This window comes from Nomascus leucogenys, chromosome X, assembly GCF_006542625.1.
Source record: "Nomascus leucogenys isolate Asia chromosome X, Asia_NLE_v1, whole genome shotgun sequence".
NCBI lineage: Eukaryota > Metazoa > Chordata > Mammalia > Primates > Hylobatidae > Nomascus > Nomascus leucogenys.
The window spans coordinates 70,520,359-70,538,689 of record NC_044406.1 but is presented as its reverse complement, the minus strand read 5'-3'; the positions used below and the strand labels follow the sequence as shown (position 1 = coordinate 70,538,689).

Here is an 18,331-nt window from a genome sequence, read left to right as displayed (position 1 = left end):
GTGAACCATGCATTACATACACATTGTTTCATAAAATTGTTTTCTAAATAATTTAAGAAAGGAGAATAAATATGCATTTATATTGCTTTTTATAATTACATAACTATCTTTACCATTGCTCTTTGTTTTTCGTGTGGATTTGAATTACTTTCTGGATTCAGTTGCTTTCAGCTTAAATAACTCTCTTTGGTATTTCTTGTAATGTAGGCCTGCTAGAAACAAATTTTCTCACTTTATCTGGAAAAGTTTATTTTACCTTCAATTTTAAAGTTAGCTTTGCTGAATATATGACTTTTGTTTAATGAATGTTTTCATTGGGCACATCGAGTATGTTATCACACTGCCTTCTGGCCTCCATTGTTTCTGGTGAGAAGTCAGCTTTTAATCTTCCTTTGTAAATTTGTAAGTGATGAGTCATTTTTCTCTTGCTGCTTTCAAGATTTTCTCTTTGTCTTCTAGCATTTTTATTATAATATGTCAGCTTGTGGATCTCTGCATTTATCTTACTTGCAGTTCATTGAGCTTTCTGCGTGTGTTGATTAATGTTTTTCAGTAAATTGGGAAGTTTTTAGCCATTATTTCTTTATTTTTTTCTGCTTCCTTCTCATTCTTTCCTTCTAATAGTCCCCTTACACATCTGTTGGTGCATATAATGTCCCATAATTCTCTGAGGCCCTCTTCATTTTTCTTCATTCCTGTTTTCTCTGCTCTTTAGAGTTAATATGCTCTATTAATCTGTTATCAAGTTTGTTAATTCTTTATTCTCCCAGTTCAAATGGACTCTTGTTCCCTCTAGTGAGTTTTTCATTTCAATTATTGTTCTTTCGAACACCAGAATCTCTATTTCGTTTTTAAAAATATTTCCGCTCTTTTTATTTATATTCTGTTTGATTTGATATTGACATCATACCTTCTTTCATTTCTTTAATAATAGTTTCCTTTAATCCTTCAAATATATTTATCGTGGTTACTTTGAAGACTTTGTCTACTAAATCTGACATCTGGTAATTTTTATAGGCAGTTTCTGTTGCCTGCTCTTTTGGTATTGCTATATAGTGTATAGTTTATACTTTCCTGTTTATTTGCATACCTCATAATTTTTTGTTAGAAACTAGGTTATTTTAGATAATATATTGTACCAACCCTGGGTACCTGTTCTTCCCACTCCAGGTCTTATTATTTTTGTGTGCTTGTTAACTTCATTGTGTGGAACTGCTGATGTTGTTCCTCAGGGGGTACAGCCTTGGGTAGGCACATAATCACCCTGGGATAACACTGATTTTGGCAGGGCTCCCCTTAACTGCCTCTTTCCCTGACCACAGCCAGCTCTTAAATCACGCTAATTACCGGCTGATTGCTCTTTTGTTTTCGACAACACCCTGGGGCATAAATTGCTTCACAGACTGATCCAATCAAATTTGGGGACCTTAGTAGTAATATTTTCTTAGATTAGTGTTTAAGACTTTCTCTGACTCTTGGAGGACTTTTTTGCTGCCCTTTCCCTCTGTTTTCTCTCCAGTAAACTGGTTGGCCTACAGTTTAGCCTATAATTTTAATAAATTTACCAATTTACCACCATTTTCCTTTACCATAACCTTCTTTGTTATTGAGAGCACCCTTAGGCTTGAATTTTTCCACACTCAGTTGCAAATAAAGTCAGTTATTTTAGGGAGAGATTCAGAGCTCTCTCTTCTAAGGCCTACCTTTCCCTTAGGGCAGAATCTCTGAGCCGCAATTCTGGTCCTGGAGACTGGAACAATGGCACAATTCTCTCTGAAATCTCTGCTTGAGAACGTGAGTACTTGGTGGAGGAAGGAGACAATAGCCCTTAATCTCTTTAGCTTGCCTCTCTTAGAATGCATCTACTGCTTCTCAATCCAGGGTCAGGAAGATCGATGCCCCAGTATGCTCAGCAGCACCAATGCCCAAGATTTAGCTTTGTCCTATGGTTAGGGGCTGGGTGGAAAAAAGGAGCCACCACCTCTTGGCCACACTAAACCAGAACTTAGCCTCAGCAACAAGTAATTGGGGGAAGCATGAGAAATGGTTATGTCCTGCTTCTCCTAGGAAGATAGCCCTCTAACTGAGATCTAGGAGGAATAAGGAGTCTTGTATTTTTGGATGCTTCAGTCTAGAGTAGAGGTCCCCTCTTCACTGGGCTGGGAGGCAGGGTTGGAAGAGTGGGTTTTGGTTCATTTACCACAAACTTTCACTGTTCTTAAAAATTTAGTAGCTTTTTCTTGAATAAATGATTTTTCATTTGTTTTATGTCATCAGAAACATTTCCAGAGACTTTAGATGGTTGTTTATATAATTTTCACCAGTTTCACTGTGAGCTGGTTCACAAGGTTCCTCATGCTGTCATGACAGGAGTGGCATGTATCCATTTACATGTAATGTTAGTATTGATGTAGGTGGAATTATATCTATATTAATTTGGTTTTGATATCTCATGTCTTTTTTGTTCTATTCCTTCTTTCCTGCTTTCTTTTGTACTAAGTAAATATATCCTAGTAAAATTTTTGATGATTTTTTTCACATTTTAAAAATTTTCTTAGTGGTTGCTCTATGGTTTGCCATATGCTTTGCCATATGCTTTTTAGCTTATCAGAATATACTTCATTTTTAAAAATTTAATTCAATTTTTTTTAGAGACAAGGTCTTGCTCTTTTTCCCAGAGGTGGAGTGCAGTGGTGCAATCACAGCTCACTGCAACCTCAAAGTCCCTTGCACAAGTGATCTTCCCACCTTGGCCTCCTGAGTAGCTGGACCTACTGGCGTATGCCACCACACCTCACCGTTTTGTTTTTCTTTGCAGAGACAGGGTTCTCACTATGTTGCTTAGGCTGGTCTCAAACTTCTAGCCTCAAGCGATCCCAAAGCACTGGGATTACAGGTATGAGGCACCATGCTCAGCCTTATACTTCATGTTTATATCATCTCTTTTGAGGTATACAAATGCTATGCTTTTATAGCTCTATTCTATCTTGTCTCTTTTTTCCCATTATTATTATTGATATTACATCCATGCAATATGTTAAAATATGTTAATATATTATGATGTATGTAATATATTAAACATAAGAATACATTATTTTAATTATTACTCTCTACAATTTTTTAAAGAAGCTGAGATAATAAAAGGAAGCAACTATTTACTTACAGTTTGTTATATTAATCTTATTAACACTTCTGCTCTTCCATCTCAGTATTTCCTACCATTTTTCTTTTCTTCTGCCTTCCTAGGGAGAACCATTAAGTTTTCACATTTATATTCCATTGCAATGTGATTTTTTTCTTTTTTTAATTTGAGACAGAGTCTCACTCTGTTGCCCAGGCTGGAGTGTAGGGGTGCAATCTTGGCTCACTGCAACCTCCACCTCCTGGGTTGAAGCAATTCTTCATTCTCTTTTTTTTCTTTTTTTGAGACGGAGTCTCGCACTCTCACCCAGGCTGGAGTGCAGTGGTGCCATCTCGGCTCACTGCAAGCTCCGCCTCCCGGGTTCACGCCATTCTCCTGCCTCAGCCTCCTGAGTAGCTGGGACTACAGGCGCCCGCCACCACACCCGGCTAATTTTTTGTATTTTTAGTCGAGATGGGGTTTCATTGTGTTAGCCAGGATGGTCTCGATCTCCTGACCTTGTGATCCGCCCACCTCGGCCTCCCAAAGTGCTGGGATTACAGGCATGAGCCACCGCGCCCAGCATGCCTCAGCCTCCCGAGTAGCTGGGATTACAGGAGTGCACTACCATATCCGGCTAATTTTTGTATTTTTTTTTTTTTTTTGAGACAGAGTCTGGCTCTGTTGCCCAGGCTGGAGTGCAGTGGCGTGATCTCGGCTCACTGCAAGCTCCGCCTCCCGGGTTCACACCATTCTCCTGCCTCAGCCTCTTGAGTAGCTGGGACTACAGGCGCCTGCCACCACACCTGGCTAATTTTTTTGTATTTTTAGTAGAGACGGGGTTTCATCGTGTTAGCCAGGATGTTCTTGATCTCCTGACCTCGTGATCCGCCCACCTCGGCCTCCCAAAGTGCTGGGATTATAGGCGTGAGCCACCGCGCTCGGCCCTAATTTTTGTATTTTTAGTAGAGATGAGGTTTTGCTATGTTGACCAGGCTGGTTGTGAACTCCTGGCCTCAAGTGATCTGCTCGCCTTGGCCTCCCAAAGTGCTGGGATTACATGCATGAGCCACTGAACTCGGCTTAAAATATGCTTTTTAAAGACCAAAGTAAAATAAAAATGTGTTGGTGGATTGAATTGTGTCCTCCCAAAAGATGCCTATGTCCTAACCCCAGTACTCGTGAATATGATCTTACTTAGAAATAGGGTCTTTGTGGATGTAATTAAGTTAGGTCTGGAGATGAGATCATCCCGGCTTAAGGGTAAGCCTGAAATCCAATGGCTGGTGTTCTTATAAGAAAAAGGAGAGGAAGATTTGACATGTCATATGAAAGAAGGCCATATGAAGGTAGAAGCGGACATTAGAATTATGCTCTCACAAACCAAGGAATGCCAGGAGCCACCAGAAGCTGGAAGAAGCAAAGGATTCTCCCCTAGAGCATGGCTTTGGCAAACACCTTGATTTTGGACTTCCGGCCTCTAGAACTGTGAGAGAACAAATTTCTGTTGTTTTAAGCCACCCAGTTTATAATAACTTGTTATGGCAGCCCTAGGAAACTAGTATACCTACCAAGTAAACATTCCAGATTTATTTTCTATGTAGATCAATTTTTGCTTCAGTTTATAAACATTTTCCTCCCTGTCCATTTAAGACTTTGGCCACAGGGTTAAGAGTGGTGATTCTAATTGTTACAAAACACTTCAGAACAGTAGTCCTCATTTATTAGTATTGATCTTGAACAACAAATAAACACATTCGCGGGAACACATACATTTCAGTAACTTTCCTATTCCCTATCTAGGCATTACAATCAAGAAAGTAGCAGGGAAGTTGTGCCAGTTCATCAATTTGTTGCTTATCATCTCCAAATTCACCATTATTGACTGCTCTGTGAAAATGAATCTGATCCATTTAAGTATTTTTCCTTTCGTCAGCTGGCAATGAAGCTTTTCCAGTAGAGGAAACTGGAAAGATGTTCCAGAGAGAAAAGGTTTTGCTCCCTGCTTCTGGCCGGCTTACTGGGTAGGGTGTTCCTGCAGCTTGTGCAGCTCTCTCCAGTGGCTGGCTTCTGTGTTGCAGTTTCAATGGCACCAGGCTGCTTCCCCTGGCACCCTCCCTCTTGTGGTTTTTGTAGTAAAGCTCCTTTGCTGAAACATTTCCCTATGAACATCCTTCTCAGGCACTCTAGCAGGCCAATTCCAGAGGGTGGGTTTCCAGCAAGTTCTAGAATGCAGAGTTCCACTAATTTCCAGAGGTTGGAGTTTCAGCAAGTTCTGCCTGTAAGGCAATACAGAATATTTCCTGCCATAGAGTGAGTCTCCACTGGCTGTGTTCTCTCCAGGAAGGTCTGGATCTCAGCTAAGGGCAGAGAGTAAGGGTGGAGGGTGCTTTATCTCAGTTCCAGGGGTAGTGGCTATCATATCTACTATTATATACCTGCTACATCTACAGTATTTAGAGTTCTCTTCTTGCTAGCTAAGCCCTCATTATTCCAATTTCCTGTTATCATTAATAATTATTTATCCTAAACTTCCTTTATTCAAATGATCATGGGCTTTTTCCCTCCTGATTGAACTGTGATACAGAGGTGATCATGGAATAACTGCCACATAAATTTTGAAAGAGTACACAAATATATTTTCACACGAATTTTATAACAATTCCTTGAAGTAGACATGGCAAATACTATCTATTATTCACATTTTACAGGTGAGGAATAAGGTTCACAGGCTGTGAGTGGACCAAAGTCATAGTCATTTTTGTCATTTGTAAAATGAGGATAACAATTGAACCTATCTCCTAGGGTCATCGTAAAGATTAAATGAGGTAAGCATGTAGAAGTGCTGAGGACATGATAATGGCTTGTTAAGTGTTAACTGTTATATACAGGTCAAACGTCCCTAATCTAAAAATCCAAAGTGCTCCAAAGTCCCAAATTTTTGAGTGCCAACATGATGCCACAAATGGAAAATTCCACATCTCACCTCAAGTGGAGGATCACGGTCAAAAGGCAGTCAAGACTTTGTTTCATGCACAAAGTTATTGAAAATATTATATAAAATTATTTTCAGTCTATGTGTATAAGGTATAAATGGAACAAATGAAATTCACATTTAGACTTGGGTCCTATAGCTGAAATATCTCATTATGTATATGCAAATATTGCAAAATCTGAAAAAGTCCAAAATCCAAAATATTTCTGGTCCCAAGCACTTTGGATAAGGAATACTCAACCTGTACATTATACTTGAACTATAAAATTGTTCAGTCTGGTATTTTGCTAAACTACTTGCAATGAGTTGTCTAGGTCTCGTGTATCTTTTTATATCATTTTGTTTTATCAATTATTCATATTTGTTTTGTCAAGTTCCATAGCAATAACAACCAAAGATAAGCCTATCACTCCACAATTACCTCCTGTGGTTATTGCTTTCTGAGGAAAAAAAAATTACAGGTGATGGCCGGGCGCGGTGGCTCACGCTTGTAATCCCAGCACTTTGGGAGGCCGAGGCGGGTGGATCACGAGGTCAGGAGATCAAGACCACAGTGAAACCCCGCCTCTACTAAAAATACAAAAAAAAAATTAGCTGGGCGTGGTGGCAGGCGCCTGTAGTCCCAGCTTCTCGGAGAGGCTGAGGCAGGAGAACGGCGTGAACCCGGGAGGCGGAGCTTGCAGTGAGCCGAGATCGTGCCACTGCACTCCAGCCTGGGCGACAGAGCAAGACTCCGTCTCAAAAAAAAAAAAAAAAAATACAGGTGAGAGCTAATCAACCTAGGCTAAGTTTATGTCAACTTAGAAATTCAAGGCCCACTGTGGTCAATGGCAGAGCTGAGTGAGGAAACTCAATTCCCAAGAATATAGCCCTAAATTCAGATGAACCTTCAAATTGGAATATTTCAATGTAAATAATACATGCAACTTAAAATGCATTTCTGGTCTCATCAGGTTTAGGTGAGGGAGTGGGGTGGGGACAGGATGTTATGGAAAAGTAGGGAAGAAAAGGACCCGGTTTACTAATCTGTGTCAATTATCATACCAACCCCTTTCATCACTGAAGATTTCAGCAACCAAATACTGAAGGTCAGTGCGGTACCAAGGGTTGGGGTTATATATTAAACAGTGTAGTCCCGAACCTGTAGAAAACTATTGATACCTTGCATAGAGATAGTCAATAATACATAAAGATTATTGAAAACTCTTGGTTAAAGTACTTCAGTAGTATTTGAAAACACAATAGGAAATTACCCTGTAGGAATGGGATAGATACGGCACGTGTTAAACTTTCAGAAGGGGGAACATGCTTCACGGCTGATTGCAAATTTCTCATGCAATGTTTGTCAGAATCCGGGAGCATTTTAAACGGTCTTCTAACAATATAAGCCCCGCACTTTGGACTGGTAAGTACAACATTTTCATTTGGTAAATAATAATAATAATAATTTTAAACAGAAACAAGTCACGACCAAATAGCGACTCTTATCCTCCCCCAGGCATAAAACCCTTTAGCTAGCTAGCCGCCTTTCCACGGGGTAAAGTATAAACAAACAAAACCGCTTTGGTGCCGGGAGGAAAAAGGGGAAAGGAGTCGAGTCAAAACACCGTCTCTCAAGTTCCTCAGGATCAACCCGGGAGAAGGGTACTCCACCGGAAAGGGCCGGATTGCCTTCACAGGAAGGGAAAGTCACTCCGGAGCTCGCAGACGCGAATGCCACCACAGAGTTCCAAGGCGGCTGCCAGAGCGTCGGCCGTCAGTTAGCACCTCCCCCTCCTTCCCAGAGCTGTAGCTAAGCAACCATCGGGCTCCGGGAGAGTCTAGGCTCAACTGCAGTATTAGTGCCTCTAGCGGGGAACTATGAGCGCTGCAAAACCCTATCACCATTTTTACCCTCCCCTCTCTCCACCCCCTTTGCCCCCGCCCACCTCTTCGCCACTTCGGCTCCTCCCTCTTCTCGCTCCGTCTATTTCTCTCTCTCTCTCTCTCTCTCCGCCCCCCCCACCCCCCGCGTCTCTCTCTCTCTCTCTCTCTCTCTCTCTCTCTCTCTCTCTGTCTCTTTCCTCTCTCTCTCTTCTCTCTCACTCACTCACTCTCTCTTCCCTCTCCCTCTCCTCTCTCTCCTTCCTCCTCCGCCTCCTCAGCTCTTGGGCTAGAATATCTATGGGTCGAAACGTGATGCGATGAATTCGAGAGAGAGCGAAACTAGGACGAGGAGTGCGGCGGAAGCGGCGGGACTCCCGGGCATGGGGGCTTCACCACAATAGAGGCAGCGCCCCCACCCGCCCCCGCCAGCCCCTCCGGAGCGAAGCCCCCAAACCCCCTCGGGAAAAGGATGGCGGCGGCACCTACCCAGATCGAAGCCGGTGGGTAGCTGTGTCGGGGGTGGGGGGTGCTAAGGGAATGGGGGCTTAGCGCGAAGGCTGTCAGTTTCTTTTGAAAAAGCTTCTATTTCTCTTCTCTACCTCCCTCTCAACCTCTTTTCCCCCCTCTTCCCCAGAGCTGTATTACCTGATCGCTAGGTTCTTGCAGTCTGGACCCTGCAACAAATCCGCTCAGGTAAGGGGAAGAAAGAGATCTGGGAGTCGTGGTGAATGGTCCCAGTGGGGAAATCGAGGCAGCGGGACGAGCAGTTCCGTTGAGGGTGAGGGAAAGGCCGGCCTTGACTAGTCAAACGGTCAGCGGCTGGGCTTTAAGTGTGGAGGGAGGAATGGGTTGATGGCCCGAGCTGCTCCTCATATCTGTGTTTCCCTTTTGCTCAGGTGCTAGTGCAGGAGCTCGAGGAGCATCAGGTACGGAGCCCCTTCGGGAAGGGTGGGGAGGGTTGAGGTGAGACTGGAGGAAGGGGAGGGCAAGTCAGGGGCGGAAGACGGGCTGGTATAGAGGCTTGGATCTGGGTACCCGTAGCTGTTGTCACCGGGGTGAATTGGCTTCTTCCCTCAAAAGGGGCAGACAACGCTGGGGTCTTAACTCGTCCCCGCTTTATGCTTGTGGGAAGCAGTTTTTCAGGATTTCCTTCTCCTCGACCCCCCTTCCCCCCATATACTCGTCTAGCTCTGAGCCAATAGCTATCAGGCCGAGAGAAATAAAGACGCTAAAGTGTTGAGGACTGGGACACAGGTTGGGTCCAGTTGATGGGGAGCGGAGGCTTTTCCTTCATCATTTGCCTCCGCTTCCCCCTTTCTTTTCGTCCGGCCCCCAGCTGATTCCGCGCCGCTTAGATTGGGAGGGGAAAGAGCACCGAAGAAGCTTCGAGGATCTGGTGAGTAAAGTTTTCATTTCAACTTAACCTAACTCTTTCACCACTCCCTCCCCACCTTGTACCCCCAACCCGCCCCCCACGTCTCAGCCGACGAGGTTCTTGAGCTCGGTGCAGAGCCAAAGAACGACTGCCCCTTCCCCCATCCCTGCTAGTCGGAAAAAGGGTACCTTGCCCTCCCCTTGGCCCTGCTTGTTTCCACCCGAAAACTTTGAAGAATGTGAGTTGATTATCAGAGGTGCCGTGTTGTGGATTATGAATATGTTACAAACATTGGGGAAGGCCCATTGTAGGCGGAAAAGGGAGAGAAACCAAGGGGTTATCTTGGGGCACGTACTAAGGTCTGACGCTGGCCAATGACAGCGTTGGTAACAGCCCGGAGTTCCGGATTAGTGGAAGAAAACTGGTTTCTGGTTGGTCCTGGCCTGAAATACGGGAACTAAGGCCAGGCTTGGTCTTTTTTTGGGGGGGCGGGGGGGCAGGGGGGAGGCGTGGGAGGAAGGGGCTCTGGAGGGGAATTGACGGACCAGGGATTAGGAAAAACGACATAATTAAAAATAATAAGGAGCTTCAAGCCAATTTCAAATTTTGCCGGTTAGGTAATGGTCTACTGAGTAAAAGCATAATCGTTACGTATCTCCGATTTTATAAGCTCATTCAGTCATCAGTTAAGTCGCATTTGCATAGACCCGTTTTCACTAAATAGAAACTGAGTTATCACTTTTTGAGAATTGGTGAAACACGATTTGGGGTTTACAAGTAGACAACAATGGACATATTTAAAAATGGAATATACTTTAGTGAAGGACCAAAGGCATTGGTCTCTGTTGTTTCTCCTGCAAATATAATTCATAGTATAAATGTACCTTGTGTTCAGCATTGACACACAAAAACAGGTGATCCTTTTTATTTTGCGGGGGAGGTTCCCTTGTGTTAGCTGCTGCCACAGTGCATTGGAGGGTAGTGAAAGGAGAAAAGAATGATGTTACTAAAATCTAAATTCAGCTATCTTTCCTTCAAATAAGATCCAAGTGAAGGAAAATCGGACAAAGTTAAAGAAAGTTGGCGGTGTATGGTAGACTCTAAATATAAATGATTTAAAATTTGCTTGCAATAAGACTATATTTAAATTGCTTCAGTGCTCATTTTGTTATTTTTGTTTGTATTATATTACAACAGTGAGGCCACATTATCAAGTCTACCGACTGTATAGTTTTCTTATATTTTGCAAGTCACAGAAAATGGTATAATTGTGATAAGGGTAAACTCGACCATCTGTATTATTAATAGGAACAATTTCTCAGATGGAGAAAAATTAGTTTTGAAAAACTTCATATACTGCCAGGTTAATTTGTAGTCAGTCTTTCTGTTGGACTTAAGTCGTTCCCTCCCTCTAAAAGAGGCAAAAACAACAGTGCCTACTAATATGTTTTAACACTTAATGACTGATAAAGGTTTTTATATATAGTTTTAATACTGAGGTGTATTGAAAATGTTTTCCTTTACATTTGTCCCTCTCACAGCCTATATGTGTTATTTTAAGCAAGTGGCAAAGGAGATTAAAAGGAAAAAGCTTTTTTGAAACTAACTTGACCGTGATAAAAAGGAAATGAAAATCAAAGTAATTAAAAAATAGTCTCCTCACCAAAAAAACCCCAACAACCCTGTTTACTAGACTTTTCCTCATATTGTAAAGACATTTTTACATAATTGTGATCAGTGTCCATTTTATGCTTCATATTTTCTTCACATTTAAAAATGTGCTTGTGTATTTGAATAGTCATCATTATTTTAATGGTAAGAAAAAATTCAGTTGTATTTAAGGTACGATATGATTTGAACCAAGCTTCCTGTTAAGCATTTGAGCTACTTTCAGATTTTTACTAATAACATTGCATAGTTAGGTGGTCTTTTTCTGCTTTTTACTTTCTCCCCTATCCCTTCTGCCCCCAGTTATTTTCCTGGACTTTATTCCCTAAAGTGGAGTTACCAGGTCAAAGGGTCTCATGAGTTTTATAGCTCTTGTCATATATTGTTTGCTCTCCAGAAGACTGTACTAGTTTATAATGTCATCATCTAGGTATTTAGAATGAGTTTTTTAATAGTTTTAAATCATTCGGTTTCTTTAATATTTAATAGATGTCAATAGCTCCTGGTTGACTTAAGTAGCTCTTTTTTTCATTACTAGTGAGGCTTAACCTTTAAGGAATTAAAAAAATTGTTAATTCTTACATATACTCAATTTTAACATGTCTTTTAAATATTCTTTTCTGTTTTTATATTTTCTATTTTTTTTATGTACACAGAGTTTCTTCTGTTGTTTGAACATTATAGTTTAGATACCATGGTTTTCTTTTACATGTCTGTTCTCTACCTATGGACTTCTTTGTAAGAGAAGATGGGCAGGGTTGAGTGATAATTTCAACAGAAATGTAGTGGCTGAGAAGTGAATGTGCAGTGTTGGTTTGATTGCTAGATTTGTCAGTAATATTGTTGATTAAAATTATTTCACATATGACCTGATTTTGAGTGGCTGCATTGTAGAAGAGATGGGATACTTTTTCTTGGGGTAGGTGGTTTTTTTTTTTTTTTTTTTTGAGACGGAGCCTCGCTCTATTGCCAGGCTGGAGTGCAGTGGCGGGAACTCGGCTCACTGCAACCTCCGCCTCCCAGTTTCAAGCGATTCTCCTGCTTCAGCCTCCCAAGTAGCTGGGACTACAGGCACGCGCCACCACGCCCAGCTAATTTTTGTATTTTTTAGTAGAGATGGGGTTTCGCCATGTTGGCCAGGATGGTCTCGATTTCTTGACCTCGTGATCCGTAAACCTCGGCCTCCCAAAGTGCTGGGATTACAGGCGTGAGCCACTGCGCCCGGTCTGGGGTAGGTATTTTTTAAATTGCCATTGGAATGATGGATTTATAAAGTGTGGTCTTTGATTTAGCTGCATGTTTTGGATTGAAATTTAGGGCATAGTATTAATAAATAGTATCATCTTGATTTACCTGGAATATTACATTATATAGCAGTATTACAAACTTAAGGTGTATTGGGGGTATGAAAAGGAAACAGTACAAATGTACAAGGAAGGGTTAACTAGGATATCAACATAGTAAACTGGGGTTGCATGGCCACGTATACTGCATATATGAGACAAAAATCCTGCCTTTTTGTTCATATGTATACTTTCATTTGAACTGATTGTCATTAATGCTTAATTTATCCAGAATAATATCAAGGTAATGATAAATTGAATTTCTTCAACATTTCATTACTACTGTTAGTAGTAGTAATGAAATCCTTACCTTCTGTTTTCTGAAACAATCATCTGATTCAGTGTGTATACTAAATTACGTATTCTAGAAATCCTTGTCTTCTGTTTTCTGAAACGGTCATCTGATTTAGTGTTTAGTGTTTTACTTGTAATTTTGAACACAAGGGAAGGTGCTTTTTTTTTTTTTAAAGCTGCTGGCAGTTAAGTATTGACGTATCCTGATCTGAAATGTCGTTTAAAAAAGAATCTGTACATGAAGCTTCTTGGTCAGTTTATATTGAACTGTAAGGTTTTTGAATATGGCATTTAAAATATAGCACTCTAAATTTTCCAGAATTTTAAGTAATGATAGAGGGAAAATTTTGAAGTTGTGATTGTTTCTGAATTTTGATCTGGGCACTTTATTTTCTGCTTCCTAGTTGGCTGTTACTGACCACATAATAGAATTAGATTTGCTTCTTGCAATTCATCTTAAGGTAGATAATTTAAATAATACAGACGTCCTTTCATTTGTGGTGACCCTATTGAGTTGTTGGCTAATTTATTGCTTCCTCCTTGGAACTTTATTGGGGACAACAGAGTAATCAAGGTTGTGTGTGTTTAAATGAACGGTTCTTGTTAATCTGTAAGTTTTATATATTGAAATGGTGATTTGGAAACTTTTTAAAAACCACATTTTAAGATTTTTAAATCATTTTTAGGAGTCTCCTATTATAAGACTGAACCAAGGCCTGGTGTGGTGGCTCATGCCTGTAATCCCAGCACTTTGAGAGGCTGAGGCAGGCAGATCACTTGAGGTCAGGAGTTCAAGACCAGCCTGGCCAACATGGCGAAAACCCGTTTCTACTAAAAATACAAACATTAGCCGAGTGTGGTAGCTCATGCCTATAATTCCAGCTACTCAGGAGGCTGAGGCATGAGAATTGCTTGAGCCCTGGAAGCAGAGGTTGCAGTGAGCTGGAATCGCACCACTGCACTCCAGCCTGGGTGACTGAGTGAGACTCTGTCTCAAAAAAAAAAAAAAAAAAGTCTGAACCAAAGTTATAAATATGTTTAGGTGTGGTATATAGTTTTACATTTATTTCGCATTTTCATCTATAAAACTGAAAGCACCAGTTAGTGCTTACATTTGGAATGACATAGATTGTATTACCCTCATTTTATATGCAAAATACTAGAAGTAATTTTATGCTTTTTATGAAAAACTTTTATAAAGATTATGTTTGTTATTGTCCTTAAAAAATATACATACATCTATGATTATATGTTGTTATAAGAACTTGCATCTGCATATAACACATTCAAGTTTAAAAGTGTTTTCACATTATCTCATTTGATCCTCACCAACTACTTTAAAACACTGTATTTAAATTCCAGACATACCTGTATTCTTTTCTTAACCAGCTGTTGTTCTCCAATTACTAATAATAGCTTAAGTTGTCAATTAGAACAGCAGAATAATCTTTGAGTGCTGGTAGCATAGTTATTGCATCTCTATAAGTGTGGAAGCAGTTTAAGCATGTGTGATTTATTAACTGCCATGTGGACATAGTCATAGTTAGGAAGAACAGGATGCATCATGGGATATCAAAAAGCATGCTCTGCTCAACCCCAGTGCAGTGTATTGTGCATATAATGCTAACTGATAGGTATTATGACAGAGAGAGGTCAATATCTGGAAATTGGTATTCCTGACTACTCCTGACTACTGACTTGCTTGAGCCACCACATGCTCTCTGAAATATGTTGGCTTTAGCTGTTTGTCTAGATTGATCCTTGGCATTTTTTTTTCCCACATATGGGCTCTAAGGAATGTACTTTCAATGATTTAAAATCCTTTTGGAGATTTATCATTAATCTTAGGATAACTGGTATCTCAGTACAAATGAGATATTGTGAAAGTGAAGAGAGCTGGTGTTAGGGACTAATACTTTGGATTCACTGAATTTGCCTTAATGAAATTTTGTCCTGAGCATCTTTGTCACATTTGAATATTAGTTTTAGTTCCTCTGTTTTAGTTTTTGTTTTACTACTGATGTTGATTACTGATTGATTAATAAACACTTTCCTTTTGGTAGGCAGTAAAATGGTATTCTAAAAAGGTAGTTTAGTGTTTGTGTCATAATTTAGAGATGCCCTTGCTTGACATTTCTTTTTTTTTTTTTTTTTTTTTTTGAGACTGAGTCTTGCGCTGTCGTCCAGGCTGGAAGGCAGTGGCACGATCTCAGCTCACTGCAAGCTCCGCCTCCCGGGTTCACGCCATTCTCCTGCCTCAGCCTCCCAAGTAGCTGGGACTAGAGGCACCCGCCGCCACGCCCAGCTAATTTTTTGTATTTTTAGTAGAGACGGGGTTTCTCCGTGTTAGCCAGGATGGTCTCAATCTCCTGACCTCGTAATCCGCCTGCCTCGGCCTCCCAAAGTGCTGGGATTACAGGCGTGAGCCACCGCGCCCGGCCTGCTTGACATTTCTTACATGGGATTTTGTGAGTAGTAGAAAAGACCCTAATATGTAGTATGGAATATAACCTTTACTTGTTGAGTGACCCTAGGGAAATTACTTAAGCTCTCAGAGATTGAAATTCCTCAATTATAAAATGAAAATTTCCCATTTGTTGTGGGGAACAAGTGAGTTAAATGTGAAAGAATGCATTTTGTTAATTGTAAAATGCTGTGCAAATGAATTGTTCGCTACATTTTAAAATTAGGATAGAGAGACCGAACAGCCAGCATGGAAATCTGGAGAACTATGACCCTAGATGTTATATTTTCTTAGTCGATGAGATATCACCCCCTAATTTTCTTAATTTTTTAAAATTTATTTTTATTTTTTTAAGATGGAGTCTTGCTCTGTCGCCCAGGCTGGAGTGCAGTGGCATGATCTTGGCTCACTGCAACCTCTGCCTCCCAGGTACAAGTGATTCTCCTTCCTCAGCCTCCCAAGTAGCTGGGATTATAGGCATGCGCCACCAGGCCTGGGTAATTTTTGTATTTTCGGTAGAGGTGGAGTTTCACCGTGTTGGCCAAGGCTGGTCTTGAATGCCTGACCTCCAGTGATCCGCCCACCTCGACCTCCTAAAGTGTTGGGATTACAGGCGTGAGCCACCATTCCTGGCCCTTAATATTTTTATAAAGTAAGAGGCATATAAAACAGTGCTATAAAAAAAGAATATTTCAAATGTTAGTGTCAGAATTGAACTCAGAATGAGTGAGCTGTGTCTGTGTTAACACAAACATGAATGTATGTCAAAAGATATTTAGTGTAATATGCATTTTTTATGAATGCCAGTGTAACACTGGTGTAGTATTCACTTTTTTTTTTTAACAAATGGGAAGTTTATTGTGAGTCATATGTTTTATTGCAGGGATTCTCAACGCTTCTGATTGTATCCTGAATTTATTTTCTATATATTATTGATATTTATTTACTTAATTATTTGAGACAGAGTTTCGCTCTGTGGCCCAGGCTGGAGTGAACTGGCACTCACTGCAACCTCCACTTCCCGGGCTCAAGCCATTCTCCTGCCCTAGCTTCCAGAGTAGCTGGGATTACAGGCATGCACAACCATGCCCACGTAATTTTTTGTATTTTTAGTAGACGTGGGGTTTCACCATGTTGGTCAGGCTGGTCTTGAATTCCTGACCTCAAGTGATCAGCCCACCTACGCCTTCCAAAGTGTTGGGATTACAGGTGTGAGCCACCACACCTGGCCTATTTTCTCGTATTTTAAGTTACCCTGTTTAAAATGTTTTCTCGGCCGGGCGCGGTTGCTCACGCCTGTAATCTCAGCACTTTGGGAGGCCTAGGTGGGTGGATCATGAGGTCAGGAGTTCAAGACCAGCCTGGCCAAGATGGTGAAACCCTGTCTCTACTAAAAATACAAAAAATTAGCCAGGCGTGGTGGCAGGCGCCTGTAATCCCAGCTACTCCAGAGGCTGAGGCAGGAGAATCCATTGAATTTGGAGGGTGGAGGTTGCAGTGAGCTGAGATCTCGCCACTGCCCTCCAGCCTGGGTGACAGAGTGAGACTCTGTCTCAAAAACAAAACAAAACAAAACAAACAAAAAAAAAACCGATGTTTTCTCATGCTCTTTAGTATTCGCCATTGTGTTTTATACTTAGCTGGGTCTCAATTATTTGTTCAGTTTTCTCAACTTTTGTTAGAAGCATGATATATAGATATATATATTTGGTTTATTTTATCTGCTAGTTGGTACTGAGTTCTTTTGTTGGACCTTTCTCTACTGAGTACCTACTAGAATGTGGGTGGGTCCCCTGTCCTTGTCTTAATTTCATCTGCCCTCAGGTTATAGTGCTTTTTAGTGCTTTCTTGAGGCAGTATAAGCCAGAGAATACTTGACCCTAGGAGGGTCGCTTCTGGTTGTCTCTTTCTTGAGGAAATCTTAAAACTAATAAAAAGAAAAAGAAATGCTATGCATAATGATTAGCATTTTCAAAGGTGAGTGATAGGAAGTTTTAACATTTTGTAACTGCAACTAGAGAAAGGCCTGCCTGCTGTCTTTTTTTTTTTTTCCCTGCCCAGTTTTTCACTTCTCTTTCAAATTCAGCAACCATTAAAATACAGCATTTGATTTAGGTTATTGTAGACATCAAAAAGAGAAAACCCAGTTAATTTTTTATGTTTTCTTTTATGTTCAAAGAGAAAAACCAGTTAATTTATGTTTTCTTCCAGCCTTTTTTTTTTTTTGTACAAGTATTTGTATTTGTATTTTTTTTTTGAGACAGCATCTCACTCTGTTACCCAGGCTGGAGTGCAGTGGCTCGATCATGGCTCACTGCCGCCTCCACCTCCTGGGCTCAATCGATCCTCCTATCTCAGCCTCTGAGTAGCTGGGACTACAGGCATGCACCATCATGTCTGGCTAATAATTTTATTTTTTGTAAAGACAGGGTCTCACTTTTTTTTGCCCAGGCTGGTCTTGATTTCTTGGGCTCAAGCGATCCTCCTGGGATTGCAGACCTGAGCCACTGTACCCTGGGGTTTTTCATTAAAACAAACAAAAAAAAGCCCTTCTTAATGAGGAGATATTATGCGCTAGTTATCATGCAAAATTTTATTGGGTTGGGGTGCCTTTCTCTTTGCTTGGAATGCCCTCCTTTCCCTTTCTGTCTTATGAACTTTTCATATATTTTTCAAGGGTGAAACTGGACATGAACCCTTAAACCTCCAGGCAAAATTAGGTGTACCTTACTTCTTTGCTTCCTTAGTTCTCTGTACTGACCTCTGGGCACTTGCAGCTTAATTTGTTTCTATTTACTGTTTTGTTTGCTCCTCTAAGACTATGGGTTCCCTTAGGGCAGCAATTTAATCTTCTTTCCATTGCTTTCCTATACTTTAAATGGCTGAATGAATGCATGAGTGGATGACTGTCTTTGTCCTAACCAAACTTTAGGAGATAGTTATCATTACTGTTTTACAGATGAGGAAGTTCAGGCTCAGAGAGGCTAAGAAACTTTGCCTAAGGTCATATAAGTAGTAACTGGGGATGCTGCAAAGATTCAAATCAGTCCCTCTGCTGGATCATACTGCCAGAAAAGAGTAACAGCTAGTAAATTTTAGAGCCTGAATAATCCAGGCTCTCAGACTTCAAAGTACCCTGTTATCTCTGTAGTACACTTACATTGATGTAAAGCTTTGCTGTATTTTTCAAAATCCATTTTGTTTT

The 18,331-nt window shown here is 40.8% G+C and overlaps 1 protein-coding gene across 1 annotated transcript in view; it reads left to right on the top strand.

Moving 5' to 3' along the window:
* Window positions 1–8,233: 8,233 nt before the first annotated feature.
* BRWD3 (bromodomain and WD repeat domain containing 3) overlaps window positions 8,234–18,331 on the top strand; it is a 136,906-nt gene continuing 126,808 nt past the window's right edge. The window contains exons 1-4 of the mRNA XM_030806889.1: window positions 8,234–8,482; window positions 8,617–8,675; window positions 8,879–8,908; window positions 9,319–9,378. Of these exons, the coding sequence (XP_030662749.1) occupies window positions 8,452–8,482; window positions 8,617–8,675; window positions 8,879–8,908; window positions 9,319–9,378 (180 nt within the window). The 5' untranslated portion in view covers window positions 8,234–8,451. The remainder of the gene's footprint in view (window positions 8,483–8,616; window positions 8,676–8,878; window positions 8,909–9,318; window positions 9,379–18,331) is intronic.